Source organism: Podarcis pityusensis (assembly GCF_964106645.2).
Source record: "Podarcis pityusensis genome assembly, chromosome: 4".
Classification (NCBI taxonomy): Eukaryota; Metazoa; Chordata; class Lepidosauria; order Squamata; family Lacertidae; genus Podarcis; species Podarcis pityusensis.
The window spans coordinates 65,156,158-65,169,677 of record NC_138027.1 but is presented as its reverse complement, the minus strand read 5'-3'; the positions used below and the strand labels follow the sequence as shown (position 1 = coordinate 65,169,677).

At 39.2% G+C, this 13,520-nt stretch overlaps 1 protein-coding gene across 1 annotated transcript in view; it reads left to right on the top strand.

The window, feature by feature from the left end:
* Nucleotides 1-13,520, top strand: part of CNKSR2 (connector enhancer of kinase suppressor of Ras 2) — a 183,044-nt gene that overhangs the window by 49,650 nt on the left and 119,874 nt on the right. Inside the window, exon 8 of the mRNA XM_081001590.1 lies at nucleotides 2,864-2,932. Within this exon, the coding sequence (XP_080857716.1) occupies nucleotides 2,864-2,932 (69 nt within the window). The remainder of the gene's footprint in view (nucleotides 1-2,863; nucleotides 2,933-13,520) is intronic.

Here is a 13,520-nt window from a genome sequence, read left to right as displayed (position 1 = left end):
ATGATTCTCCTGGCCACAGAAGCCACTTGAGACCCCAGTTCCAAGCTTGGATTCACGTGCCAAACCACTTGCACCATGAGGCTTTCCTCCCTCTCCCTTTCCATTATTGGCTCCAGGATGGTGGTGGTGAGGAGAACCCTCAGAACGATCTGCAGGGGCAGGGGAGGGAATTGTTCTATCTGGTAATCTGATATACTTGAACAGATGGAACATTTGTAATATTGTGACATTGAATTCTACTCCATTAGTACTTCCAGTACTCAAAATTTCTTTCTGAGGGAGAGCGCAATCCCTCCCAGACCCAATGATGTACCTAATTCCCAGACACAGGAGCCACCTACCATAGCACCTCCTTCTTAACAATATTCAACCTCAGTTTACTGGCCCCCATCCAGCTCTTCACTGCTTTCAGACACTGATCCAACACCTCACAGCCTGGCCTGATTCAGATGGAATAGATAGAACTGCATGTCATCAGCATGCAAATGGTACTTTGCCTACATCCCTGCATGACAGCTCCCAGTGGCGGGTGAATAAAAATATAAAAAACAACACATCCATAAAAATAGGTGAAGCAGATCCTACCTCATGGCCAAGAAGGGAGAATTAGAGATTCGACAGTAGTTTTCTAAAATCCCTGGATCCAAGGAGGGCTTTTTCAAGAGATGCCTTTCCATAAGCCCTTTCCAGGAAGTGGGGATAACTCCCTTCTATAAAGACGGAACCACTCCCTGCATCAGTCAAGTCAGTCCACTCCTACCATATTTTATTAGCCTTGATGGGCAAGGATCGAAACGGCATATAGTCACCCTCACTTTCAGGCTCCTATCCATGTCATCAGGCTGCAACAACTGAAACTGATCACACAAACTGAAACTAAACCATGATCCTGGGATCTCCAATGGGACTAGAATAAGCGTGACTACAGTGTGCTGTATTGGCAAAATAATAGCCAGTGTATGTTACTAGATTTTAAGATCAGTTGTAATATTGTGAAGCATTCAAACAACTTGAATCTAGTGATGGTAATCTCACTAGAGGGTCTGAGCGTTGCAAACGACATAGATCATAACAGTGTCCAGCCTTACATTTAGTTTTTGCTGTGTGTGGCATGTGCCATTTTAGAAGATATATCCCACTTCTTTCTCACGCAGGTTGTAATGCCTCTTCTTTGTTGCTTTACTTGCATGCATAATTTGAAAATAAAAAGTGTCTTGTTTGTTCAGAACTACTGGTTTTACTCAGTGCAGATTGAGTAAAACTTGTACAAATAATGGACTAAGTTTTCTCTAACTGTGTGATATCCCCACCATTTTTAGAAGTAAGAACCCTACTGCATGCTTTAGTCCCGTTCATTTCAATTCACCATGGGAATGCTTCATTTTCTCTGGATTTTAATCTGAATCCTTCCGAGTCAGTCCATCCTGAGTTTAAGCTGCATTGATTTAAAATGTTTAACTTTTGCCCAATTGCTATACACAGTGTTTTGTATTATCACTGCATTTTTAGAAATCTTCCAACTTCCAGAGGACAGAAGTAGGAATTGATATAAATGCCTTCTGATCATAGTACTTAAATTGAACTCCTGGTGTTCTGGGTTTTCTATGGTGAAGAGAAATGAGTGTCTGTGTTTACTTATACTGGAAAATGATTTATTAAACTTCAGAGAAAATATATATTATGTGATTATCTTAAAAACTATTGCAGTTAGGTGAGAATTTGGGACATTTTGTGTATTCCATGGATCACCACTCTTTGTGCCCTTGCACACAGAGCACCTTTGTCCAGTGGCACAGCAGACCTGGAGCAGCAAGGGAGGAGTCAACCTCTCATGGCACCCTTGAAAGATCCCATGGTTCTCATGAGGGGCTGATCCACTGAGTGCTTAAAAGCCTCAACTGCACAGCAGTCAGGATCATTATCTTGTAGAAGAGTTTTGTTTTTAAGTCACTGAATGTTCTACCTGAGTGGTTTTCAGACTTACCACATTCAGGGAACCATTTCTGTGTTAATTTATGAGCTCAAGGATCTTTGTAAAATTCCTGTCATTTTGAATGATTCGGGATGCATGTTCTAGGGAACACTTTCAGTGCTCATGGGTGCCCTCTATATCGGTCCTGAATTAAGAGTGCACCAGGACTTTCAACACCCATAAACACACACCATGCAGTCTAAGGAAAGATCAGTAATGGCAGAGAAGCTTGTCAGAATAGTTGAACACTATTCACAAAACCCTTCTAGAGATTTTGTGAGTACTCAGTGGACACACAAAACTCAGTGTGTTTGTATTTCCTCTCCTTGTCTTGCAGCCCCCCTCAAGGAAAACGAGGGGGGTTGTATCTGTTAGCAATAGGGAGTACTGCCCCCCATCCATTCATCTTGAGGAAAAAGCTACATGAAGTGTGCCTCTCTGGCTTGAAGTAAGGCAGCATGTCTCATTTATAACTGGGAAATGGAGGCTTGTAGTCCAACCCATGATTCCTCAGTGAGGAATAACACTGTGTTATTTGATCCAGATTATGTCCTCTTCTAGACATTTAAGGCTCACTGAGGAAGTCTGGTGTTGTCCCATCACAAGTTCAAAACACCCAGCACACTCAAAGGGCCTTAGAGCACTCCATATTATTACCATAGTAGCTCACTGAGCTGCTGTCTGTGCAAATAACTTGTTCCAGTTGAAGCCTTCTATATGTTGCCAGGACTGTAGCGTTGAAAAAGAGAAATATTTTACTTCCTGGAAAATACAAATACAGTATAGCGAGCTAACACAGAGTGCATAGCTTAATAATCTTGCTTTTGCGAAAGGAGAGATGATAGCCAGTAAGGATTGTATTCTTTATCATCTCTTTTATTTTAAATTCAGTCACCTGCAGATCGATGTAAGAAAATCCATGCTGGAGATGAAGTGATCCAAGTTAACCACCAAACTGTGGTAGGTATGATTGAATTCTGTATCACTTGAAGATGATGGTGTATCAGCAACACATGTTAAAATGTGTTGTTTTACTGGTTTTAGTAGCTTTTGCATGAGAGATTTAAAAAAGACTCTGTAATTTTTGTGTATTCTAAAAAATAAGTAGTGTGGAAGTGAAATGTGTGTAAGACTACCAGTTTCTCATAATATTTACTAATAGCAAATTTAGGTGGTTGAATGCCTATTGGTTTGGAAACAAAGCAGAACCACAAAAAAATAAGGCAGTGGTTTCTCCATACTTAATGGCCTGCATAGATACACCGAAGTGTAAATTAAAGGCTAGGGTTGTAAATAGCCCTCTCAAGGATCTGTGAGCTTCAAGAACATACAGAATGTTGAAATCTCAGCCGAGTGAGTAAAGTGGGAAGAAGAGGGAATTAGTCTTATCCTTATCCTGGATTAGGGGTGGGGTGGATGCATCCCATAAAAAAACTGTAAAATGCTCACGTTTGTGGCTGAGAGCCATCCCATCTCTTACTACATTGCTCAGTGGGTTGTCCATTTGCTTTTCTCACCCTTTGAAACTCGTTCTCCATGAGGCCTGAGCAAGACTACAGGTCTCCTATTTCAGCTGGCTGGAATGCTAAACAAGAAACCTGTGTATCAAACAGGTATCTCTCTGGAGTTAACACAGGTTAAACCATTTCCTCTCTCTTTTGGTCATTTACACATTGCTTTAGTATAGCATGAGTTCAATACATTTACTCACATTTAATATTCTATAATTTAGAATATTTTATTCTGAAGTGCCTTATTTATTTATATTCACATAATTTTAAACTGCGCTTTCATATGAAAAGATCACAAGGCAGTATAAGAACTGAAAAGACAGTGTTACACTAAAAATAATTAAAACATCAAACACATTAGTAAGAGCTTAGGTTGAAAGTATGTCTGAAGAGAGTTTTTAGAAGACATCTAAAAACAAGGTATGGCTCCTTCTAAGCCTCTATTGACAAGGAGGTCCAAAGGGCATAGTCTGCCACATAAAAAGCTCGGCACTTGTTAAAGGCCAGCCCAACCTAAGGGGCATGGAGGTTTACCAAATGTGCCCCATCGGGACACAACAGTGATCAAGACAGATCATAATTACAGTAAAACTGTACAGGGAAAGTAATATTTGTAGGAATTGCTATCCTTAAGAGTAATTCTGAAGCATCATAGGATGAGACTACTATAGGACAGCTTTCATAGCTGCACAGGCTGGGCAATTTTTGTTGGGTTCACGGTAGGGAATGGAAGGATTAAGCACTCTTCCCATGCACTGTGGTCCCCTTCCTGCCTGTTAACCCCTCCCCCCAATGTGTCACATGTAGTTTTTTCCTGTAGGGATTTCTTTATACAGTCTAAATGGTGCAAAAACCTAGATTAGGAAGGGTATGGGATAGATTCTGGGATTGTCACTCATTGCACCCCAATTGGCAATATGAGAAAGACTGTGCTGCTATTTGGGATGGAGGGCACCTCTCTGGATGAGAAGTAGAGTATCAGATGGACATTAGTTGTGGGGGGAAATTTCCCTGATTGCTTCTATATGACCTGTTTATTGAGCATTCTATTCTGATTTGTTTGTGGGAAGGTTTAAAACATCACATCAAGCAATTGTTACTCCATACTTTCCAGTTTATTTAACCATTGCTTTGCTTACTGCAAAAAGTCTAACTTGCGGGGCTGGGGGATAGGTTTGCCATAAAGTGATTGAATCCCATCTGCACAATAGCAACTGTCTTGAAGTGCCCTCTTTATGAGAAGCTGTTAGTAGGAGGATTCCTCCAGAAGGTGAAAAAGGCAAGCGAAATATGTTTTAAGTGGTCTTTGAACTTTTCTCTGGCCATTTCTATGTCCAGTCTGCTGAGTCAAGTTGAGATTCAGCTCTATGGGAAATTGCACTGGTAGGATATACATGCCACAGCAGTGTGAGAAATTCTGTCTTAACAAGTTGGAGACGAATACTTTAATTCTTTACAAAGAGAGTTGGTCAAGATTATTTAGATAACATTGCAGGAATGTAAGGTACTTGTCTTTAACATCTAATGTAAAGAACATTGGATTGGCTATGAATGCTGTGACCTTAACTATAATTATCTATTAAGGGATGTAAAATCCAAATAGGTAAACTTGTGAAGCTAATGTGGCATAGTTTTTCTTACCATTCTGCAAGGTTGATGTTCAGTGTTTTGCAGAACATATCAAAACTGAGGAAAACAACACCAAAAATCAGTTATGTCCGGCAAAGGAGTATAGCCAGGACAACAAAGGAGTCACAGCTGCACTTTTTGAAGGACAAAGCCTATTAGCCCACAGGACTAGAGAAGCAGGCTGGAAAAAAGAGGTGCATGTTTGGGCCCCACCAACACCAAACTCACCTTTTGCATGCCTGGTATTGACTTTCATGTTAGATGCAAAGGTGGAGAAGCTTACAGGTCTAAACCCCACACCCACACTACACATTCCCTAAAGCAGCTTCCAGGTACTCAACTGGGACTAAAGGGATTGCCTGACTAGTCCTAGCTCTGTGGAGCAGCATATGTGTAAAATGTAGGACGTGTTCTATGAAGAACATAGGAAGTCCTTAGGCTGTTGGTCCAAGTAGTACAATAGCTCTCCAGGGTTTCTTGCAAGGTTCTATATTCTGTTGTGGATTTGCTGCGATTGAGTGCAGAGTTGGTTGCAATTCTATACACTATTGTGATGGTGTGGACAAAGTAGAAGGAAGTGACGGGGCAATGTATTTTGGCTCTGCCTTGCTCACAGTAGAAGTTTTGCTTTGCTTCTTTTGACTTGTGCCACCTCTGTCACTAACATAACATTATGCCAACATATAAGGGCAGGAGCAGGTCTGAGTGATTTTAAGATTCAGACTTAGAATACTTCTCCCTCCACCTGCCTTGTATATAGCCCATTTCCAGCCCCCAAGCCAGTACAATTGAAGCAGTACTGGGGAGAAACTGCTGTAGCACCGAGTCCCTGCAGTAGTATTAACTTGAAGATCCATTGGCCATGAGGCCAATAGCCCCCTAAGTCAATGCTCTTGTTAATAATGGCAGTGAGATTATTCTTACAATAAATCCTTTCTGTTTTTCTGCCAAGGGAATGATATCAGTTTAGATACAAATGCTAAGGATTAATTCCAATGTCAATTTTGCACTACAAATAGTTTGATACTTTGTATAGCTGTACTCTAGGTTTTCGGAATTGCACACAATTGCAAACTGTGCATCAGTTTGTATATGCTGAATGTGGCGTAATGGTTGAGAGCGTAAGCTTTCAGTTGGAAATTTCCAGTTTAGTCTTCAGCTCTGTTATTAACTCACTTGGTATTCCTAAGTGAGCCTCTATCTCAGCTATCCTTATCTGTTACATCGGGATACTACTAATGGCTCACTGGATTACTGACAATGTATGTGAACCCCTTGTGTAGCCCTTAGGAAAAGTGCTGTGTAAAAGCCTTATCATTAGTTCTGAATATTGGTTCTGCCTAAAAAATATGGATGCATCAAGGAATTAGCTAGTTGATTCTTGTTAGCATGCAAGAGGTCATAGTAGATATTTGAATTTTTCTTGCAGTTCCAGATATGCAGTTGGAAGATTTTATACACTTGAATTAGTTAAAGTTCTGCCTAACTATAAAATAATTCCCATGTAATACTTAGCTAAGATATATTCTGTCAATTGTGTATAATTTAGTTTAATGCAGTAATAGTATGCAACAATACAAAAATTAGTTTTTCTGCTTATTACTATGAATTAATGATGGTGTGGCAGTGCAAACTACCTCCAAGTATACAAATTAATATTATAAAATTTATGAATCTCGCATTGATTATGCTGTAACAATGTTATAGCTAATTCAGACTTCAGTTTACTATGAAACAATGTAATCTGCAGCAACAACAGTTGCAGAAACAGTCTCAAAATATTTGCTGAACTCAGTGGACTTTGGGCTACAATCCGTATTTGCTGGAACATTTCCTGCCTGCCCTTATTTAATTAAATAAAACTGCACACATTGCATGTTGGATTGTTCAATGATCACCCTTTCGTTCAACCAAGTAAAACAACTGAAGGTGAGATCCAACTAAGTCATTCTCAGAGTAGACCGATGAAAAGCAAAGGACTTAAGATACTTAACACTTATTACAGTGGATTGCTTAGTCTGAGGATGACTAATGTTGGATATCAGGATATCCTAAATTTGGATGGGGAACTCCAGGCCTCGGGACTGAATGTGGTCCTCCAGGCCTCTTTTCTGATACCAGAAGGTGCCATGAGCTGTAGGTCACATTTCTAATTAAAATACGTTGTTTTAAAAAATAAAGAAGTTTCTAGAGGAAAAACATGGTAGCACGAACTGTTGCAGAATACATTCTGATAGGTTTGTAAGGAGTTGCTGTTCCTTCAAGGAGTTCAGAACTAGGATACACGGAGTTATCCATTTTTTGTAACTTTAGAGTCCCTTTCCACTTTTGTTTTCACTCTTCCCCAATTACTCCCCAATTACTCAAAGGGAATTTCCATGGAACAAACTAGGCCTAGTTGTAGATGTAAACCTAGTCTTGTAAAGGAATAAACCATGACAGCTCTAGATATGAATCACAGTTCAGAAAAAGCATCATTCTGCATTTGGTAAGTAGAGCAGAGTCATCCATTCTTTTGTGCCAAGTTCAAGCAGAAGTGCTGGTGTATGAGGGTGATTTGAGGGGGCGGGGAGCAGTGGTTGCACATGTGATACCAGGATGTTGGGAGTATCTGTGGGTGGAACTGAATGTGGCAGCTGCGAGGCTACACGGCTCCTCCTCCGCCTCTTCCTGGTGCTGCCACTGATGGAAGGTTGCTTAAACCCTCCTTCCTGTCCCTGGCAGGAGGAGGAGAAAGAGCTGGCCACTGGAGCATTGCCACACTCTGCTCTGTGCTTCGCCTCTGTGTTTTTTTGGACATGGGAGGCAGGCCCCCATCCCCAAAATATTCAGGGGCTTAGCCCCAGGAGCTGGGGGGGGGGACTAAGTTCAAGTAACCTTAGTTTATAGACACCTGTTACTATAGCACATATATATATATATATACATACTGTGTGTGTGTGTGTGTGTGTGTGTGTGTGTGTCAGTGTTCTCTCATCCCATCTTAGTAAACAGTTTGATTCTCTCAGTGCAGGTGGTACTGGCACAAGGGAAAGAACAGTATAAAATAATTAATGCCGAACAGATGGGTGACCCAGTCATCCTTGCATCATTATCATTATTATGAAATTTACATTCTGTCTCAGAGGTCCACTTAGTTATTATAGTGAATGTAATTCTCCACTAGCTCAGCAGATCAGGGCAGTCTGTAATGACTTGTACTAAAACAGAAAGGTGGATATGTTGGTCTGTAAGAAAAACAAACAAAAATCCACAGTCGACAACGCAGTTGGTTAGTAGGGCTAACCAAAACGTCACAAAATTGAGGCGAGCTTTCAAGCTCTCCAGCACTCTTCTTCAGGCAAAATGCTACACAAAGTGCAGGGTGTTAGCAGGAGGAAAAATAAAATCAAAATGTCCAAAATTTAGGATGAATGTTGTAGCTTGTTTTGCCTAGTTACCAGGGAGTAACTATAGATTACAATGTATCAAAACAAAACAACTAGTTCTACATCTCCATTGATGCTTTCTTTTTAGTGCTTTTCAAACAGCAGTCATATAAACCACTTTTGAAACTAGGGGGTTTTCAGAGTAGTTTGTGATGAAGCATTGTATTCTGCCACCCTCAAAAAGATAACATACCTCCTGAATAAGCGCAAGCCATTTTGAGGAATTAAATACTGGCTATATTTCAAAAGCCTACTTCAGCCCCATAAGCCCAGTCAATCCTAGAAGAGGTGTGCCTCTCCCCTCCCCAATTTCTTCTTTGAACAGTTAAGCCCACTTTGTATCACAAAGAGTTTTTGAATTTATATTCTATTTAAAAATAAGTTACAATCCCTTGTGGTGGAAAGAAAAAACCCCACAGGTTTTAAGTATATTTGGGCTAATTTTGAGGTTCTGTGAATCTGGCCCATTATTGCCTAGGCTATGACCAGAACATACGTACATTTATTTATTTATTTATATAAAAATTTATTTATTTTATAAAAATTGCTGCTCTCCATTTCCCCTTTCACTAGGCCCTCAAACAGAACATCTGATTCCTAAGTGATTAAAGTTAACCCTGTTTAAAAAATTTACAAGTGATCTGAAGGCTGTGAGCATAATCATCTGAAAGTGAAAGCTATTGATAGGATTTCCAAGTAAAGAAGTTTAGGATGTTAAGTGTATAAATACAGGGGGCTTTGTAAAAGGAAAACAATTATTAGCTATTATAATAGCTATTATTAAAATGGCTATTATACTTTCAGAATTAAGTTATTGATCAGTTTAAAGTTATGATTCATATACAAGGCTCTTCCGACTCCAAGCATTTTTCACAATCATGCCTAAGAGGAGGACTTGGAATCTGTGACTCTCTTCACCCTAAACTTCTGTGTCTCTGTCATTCCAGGCTCTGCCTCTTATCAACTGTAACGTGAGTAATGCATCCTGAGTCAGAGGTAACACCCACCTACTACTTGACAGAGTCAAACATTTGGGTCAGTAAAGCTTCCAGCTTAAAAGGACCTTTTGCTATTAGAGTATATTCACAAAATTGCATTTTAATGTTGTAAATTAAGTAAGTTTTGAGTACTTTTAATTTTTAAAATCAGGTGCTTTTTTATGAAACCTTTAAAGTGAGAGCCTTACTCATATGAAGTCTTCAAGAAATACACACTTCAGGGCTTTATGATTAACACACACTCCTGTTACTTCAGTTCACATAATTTAGCAGCACTTTTACAAATAAATAAATAAAAATTCATATTAATTATACTGTGTTTAAAAGCTCTGCATCCATTCTTAAAAGTATCGCTTTTGAGCATTATTCAGTTACATTAAATATACCATAATACAAAAATAGATTGCACCTAGTGCTTCTGAAAATTGTCTTTGGCTGCAATCTTATATAAACTTACTGAGGAGTAGTCTCATTCAACTCAATGAGGCTTACTTCTGAGTCAGCACATATATGGTTACATTGTTGTTATTTGTTTGGTTCCATATTTTAACAACTACAGAGATATCTAAAGAGTTACGTTTTGCATTGCACATTAAAATTTTAATTTTAGAAACAGCATAAATACAATGTAGGGCATTCTTATAGTGGATAATGTATTGACTTCATTTTTATTTACATAAATGTGGACAGGGTAAGCAGTGATTTAAACATTATATGTCTCTTTTAATTAACTACCAAAATTTTATGCAGTATACTCCGCTGTCTATCATAATCAGAATAGAGAACATTGTATTTTGGCTAAGAATGTGCTTATAACTAAGACTAAATGAAGGAGTTTGTCAGAAACAAATCTTTCACTGAAGAAAAACTAGGAAATCCTATCAGCAATTCCATGTTCATTTCTAGACAATTTATTATTAGATATTTCTGATGACACACCTTTTGCTATCTAATATATGCTCAGTCTGTCTTTTCAGAAATAGTCATTTAATTTATTAAGCTTCTGTGATAATTTTTATGAAAAGTACTATGTAAAAAACAAATCAGCCATCTTTGGTCAAAAGGTCTGCTACATGTCTGCCACTGCCATTGTTACATTAATACTGTAAAAGGGAAATTTAAATAGAACAGTTCACTGGGAAAAGACTAAGTTCATGTTTGTGTGTATGTGTGTATAGATTAAGATTCTTGCACACCTTTAATCTGTTGTGGGCTAAAGATTGGGCAGGCAGTGAAGAGGTACAGGGTCAAGGTTAGGAGTAGAGAAACAAGAAGCCCTAGATGGAAAGCTCTGTAAAATATCTGAAATGCTGGGGTATTATACAAATTCTGAATGCTTGTGTAGAAAAACCTCTCTATCAGCAAGTTTTAAAAGAAGATTTAAATACCCACAAGATACTATGATTTGAGAGAAGCCTTGATTTCTTGGCAACGTTTCAAGATTTGGACAATAAGTCAGGTTTTTAAAGAGGCAGACCCCCTAACTGCTATATGGCTCCTTTTCCATCTTCAACTTGCTCAGTAACATACACTATGTAAATGGGAGCCAAGGAACCATCTTCAAATGCTGGAAGAAGCTGTCAGTGGTCAACTGCAAAAATAGGGTCTAGTTTCCGGTCTTCATATTTTTAACTGAGCCCATGCATGGATCCTGCAAGATGGTATTTTACTGCTACTTTCTCTGAAGTGGATTCCATAACTTCTAGCTCAGATTTAGCATACTTCTGGGCAAGGGCATAATTTTTAAATGGCTCATTGGCAAGAGTGTTTCCTCCCCCCCCCCCCCGCAGAAAGAATAAATCTAGATTAAATATAAGAAATGTGGGCTGACATTTTGATGCTGATCATATGGACAGTTCCCAAAAAACATACATGCATCAGAAACATCAATCATGCAGTAATCACCCATGTGGAACCACCCTTTGACTGACATAGTCATGCAGATCAACAAATGAAGTTAGGTAGTTTTTCAGGGAAAGACTATAGGTCAATTAGAGAGCCCATATTTGCAATCCAAAATTTCAAGGTTCAATCCCTGGGAATATCAGTTAAAATGATGTTTGCAGGGTCTTGGACTAGATGACCCTCGGAAACCCTTCCAATTCTACAATTCTTTTGTTCTATTACCTTCCTGCCACTCCCCCCCCCCCCATAGTAAGCAGCAGGAAATCCACTGCTGAGAGGTGAGGCATGTGTTGCTATCTCCTCAATGACTGTTCCCACAAATGAGGATTCGAATTTTTATAATTGGATTGGATACAAACCTGTTATTGCATGAATGGAAAGGCTCCTTCCGTTTTCACAGGGAGTGAAGATACAGTGAATTCCACCACTTCCTTCTGCAGCTCTGAGTTTCACTTTGCACACTGTTCTGGAGAGGGCTGAAAAGAAGAGGCAAAAATCACTACCCACTGTCAGTAGAGTTGTGCTGAGCGCAAGTCATAATGTAACCCAGCAAAATGTTTAAGCCAATTCAGTCCACTATGGACTTTAAAGAGCAAAACATAAAGGTTAAAATAGATAGCCTTTAGTTAACAGACTCTGGCAGATTTAGCATACTGATTGAGGCCTGCATGCATGGGTATCCCTTGCTCTATGTAATATTAATAACAGTTTCTAAACAATAAGGAGGTATATGAGGTAACTGAAAAATAGATAACCCCTATTTAGATAATTCCTGTTTACAGCCTTATAGTATATGGGCAGGATTCATATAAGAAAGTTGATTTCCCCTGAAACATTAGGATCATGTAGATGCTGAGCCAAAGGATGAAAAGGAAGGCGGGGGGAGCTTGGAAAAACATGAGGGAAAAGGCTTAACTTTTTGTTTCTGTTTTAAAGGAAGCAGTTTGTATAGTTATGCTGTATAATTTCTTTGTAAAGTGTTGTAGTAGAAATCAGAAAGGTATGAGCAAAGACTAAGAAGAGAGCCTGAGCAAAGAAATGTGCTTCAAATAAAATGAGAAATCACTGTGAGGTCATAAGAGCGCATCATTCGTAATAGAGAATGGGAAGTCTGTTTATCAGCTAGACACTATTCAAAGTGCAACGTAATAGTATCTTGATGTATTTATTGACTTAAATATTACAGTATTTGGCATCAGGCCTATTAGCAAACCAACCTGTTTACGTGCTGTTCTGTCACTTTCTTCAAAGAGTACCCACACTAAAGATAGCATAGAGTATAGTGAATTGGTACAACAATCCTTGAGGTTGCATGTAAACAACCCTATTTCAGGGAATGTACTCCAGATGATGATTACACATTTCACTATCTTGTAGTTACTGCAGTTGCAGTTGCAAAAATAAGGTTGAAAGCATGTTGGTTGTGAGTTTGAGTCCCACTTTGGGCAAAAGATTCCTGCTTTACAGGGGGTTGGACTAAATAACCCTCTGGGTCTCTTCCAACTCAATGATTCCAAGTTAGTAAAGCCTATTGAAATCTCTGAAGCCAAGAGAGAAGAAGCTGAGAAGGATTCCCTGTGATCAGGGACAGGGTTCTAGACCCTAGTACTTCTTTGCTGGGATGGGGAGCCTTATCGGCCTGAGGGTTACCTTCTCTTATGGGCAAGCTTCGGGGGCCTCATGCCCGTAGCAGGGAGGCGAGAGACAAAAGGGGATGGAGCAGCAGATATGACTCTTTCTTTTGTATAGTAAGCTACATTTCAAATACTGTACACAGAAATGAGAGGTTCACACACACACATACACATACACACACACACACACACACACAAAATTCAGGCAAAAGATGTAGAGCAGGTCTCATGGTTTAGCCTGGGGGCTAAACCAAAGCTCTAGGAGGAACACATTCAGTCTCCTCATCTGAAGTTCTTCATCCCTGCCCTACATGAAGCAGAATACTTTATGCAAAAGAAGCAAATAGTAACCAATTTGTATAATTTAAATATGTGGCATAATTCCTTCTGGACCCCAAATTTGGTTCATATTGTTGCAGAATTTTTGATGGCTTTATTTTTCA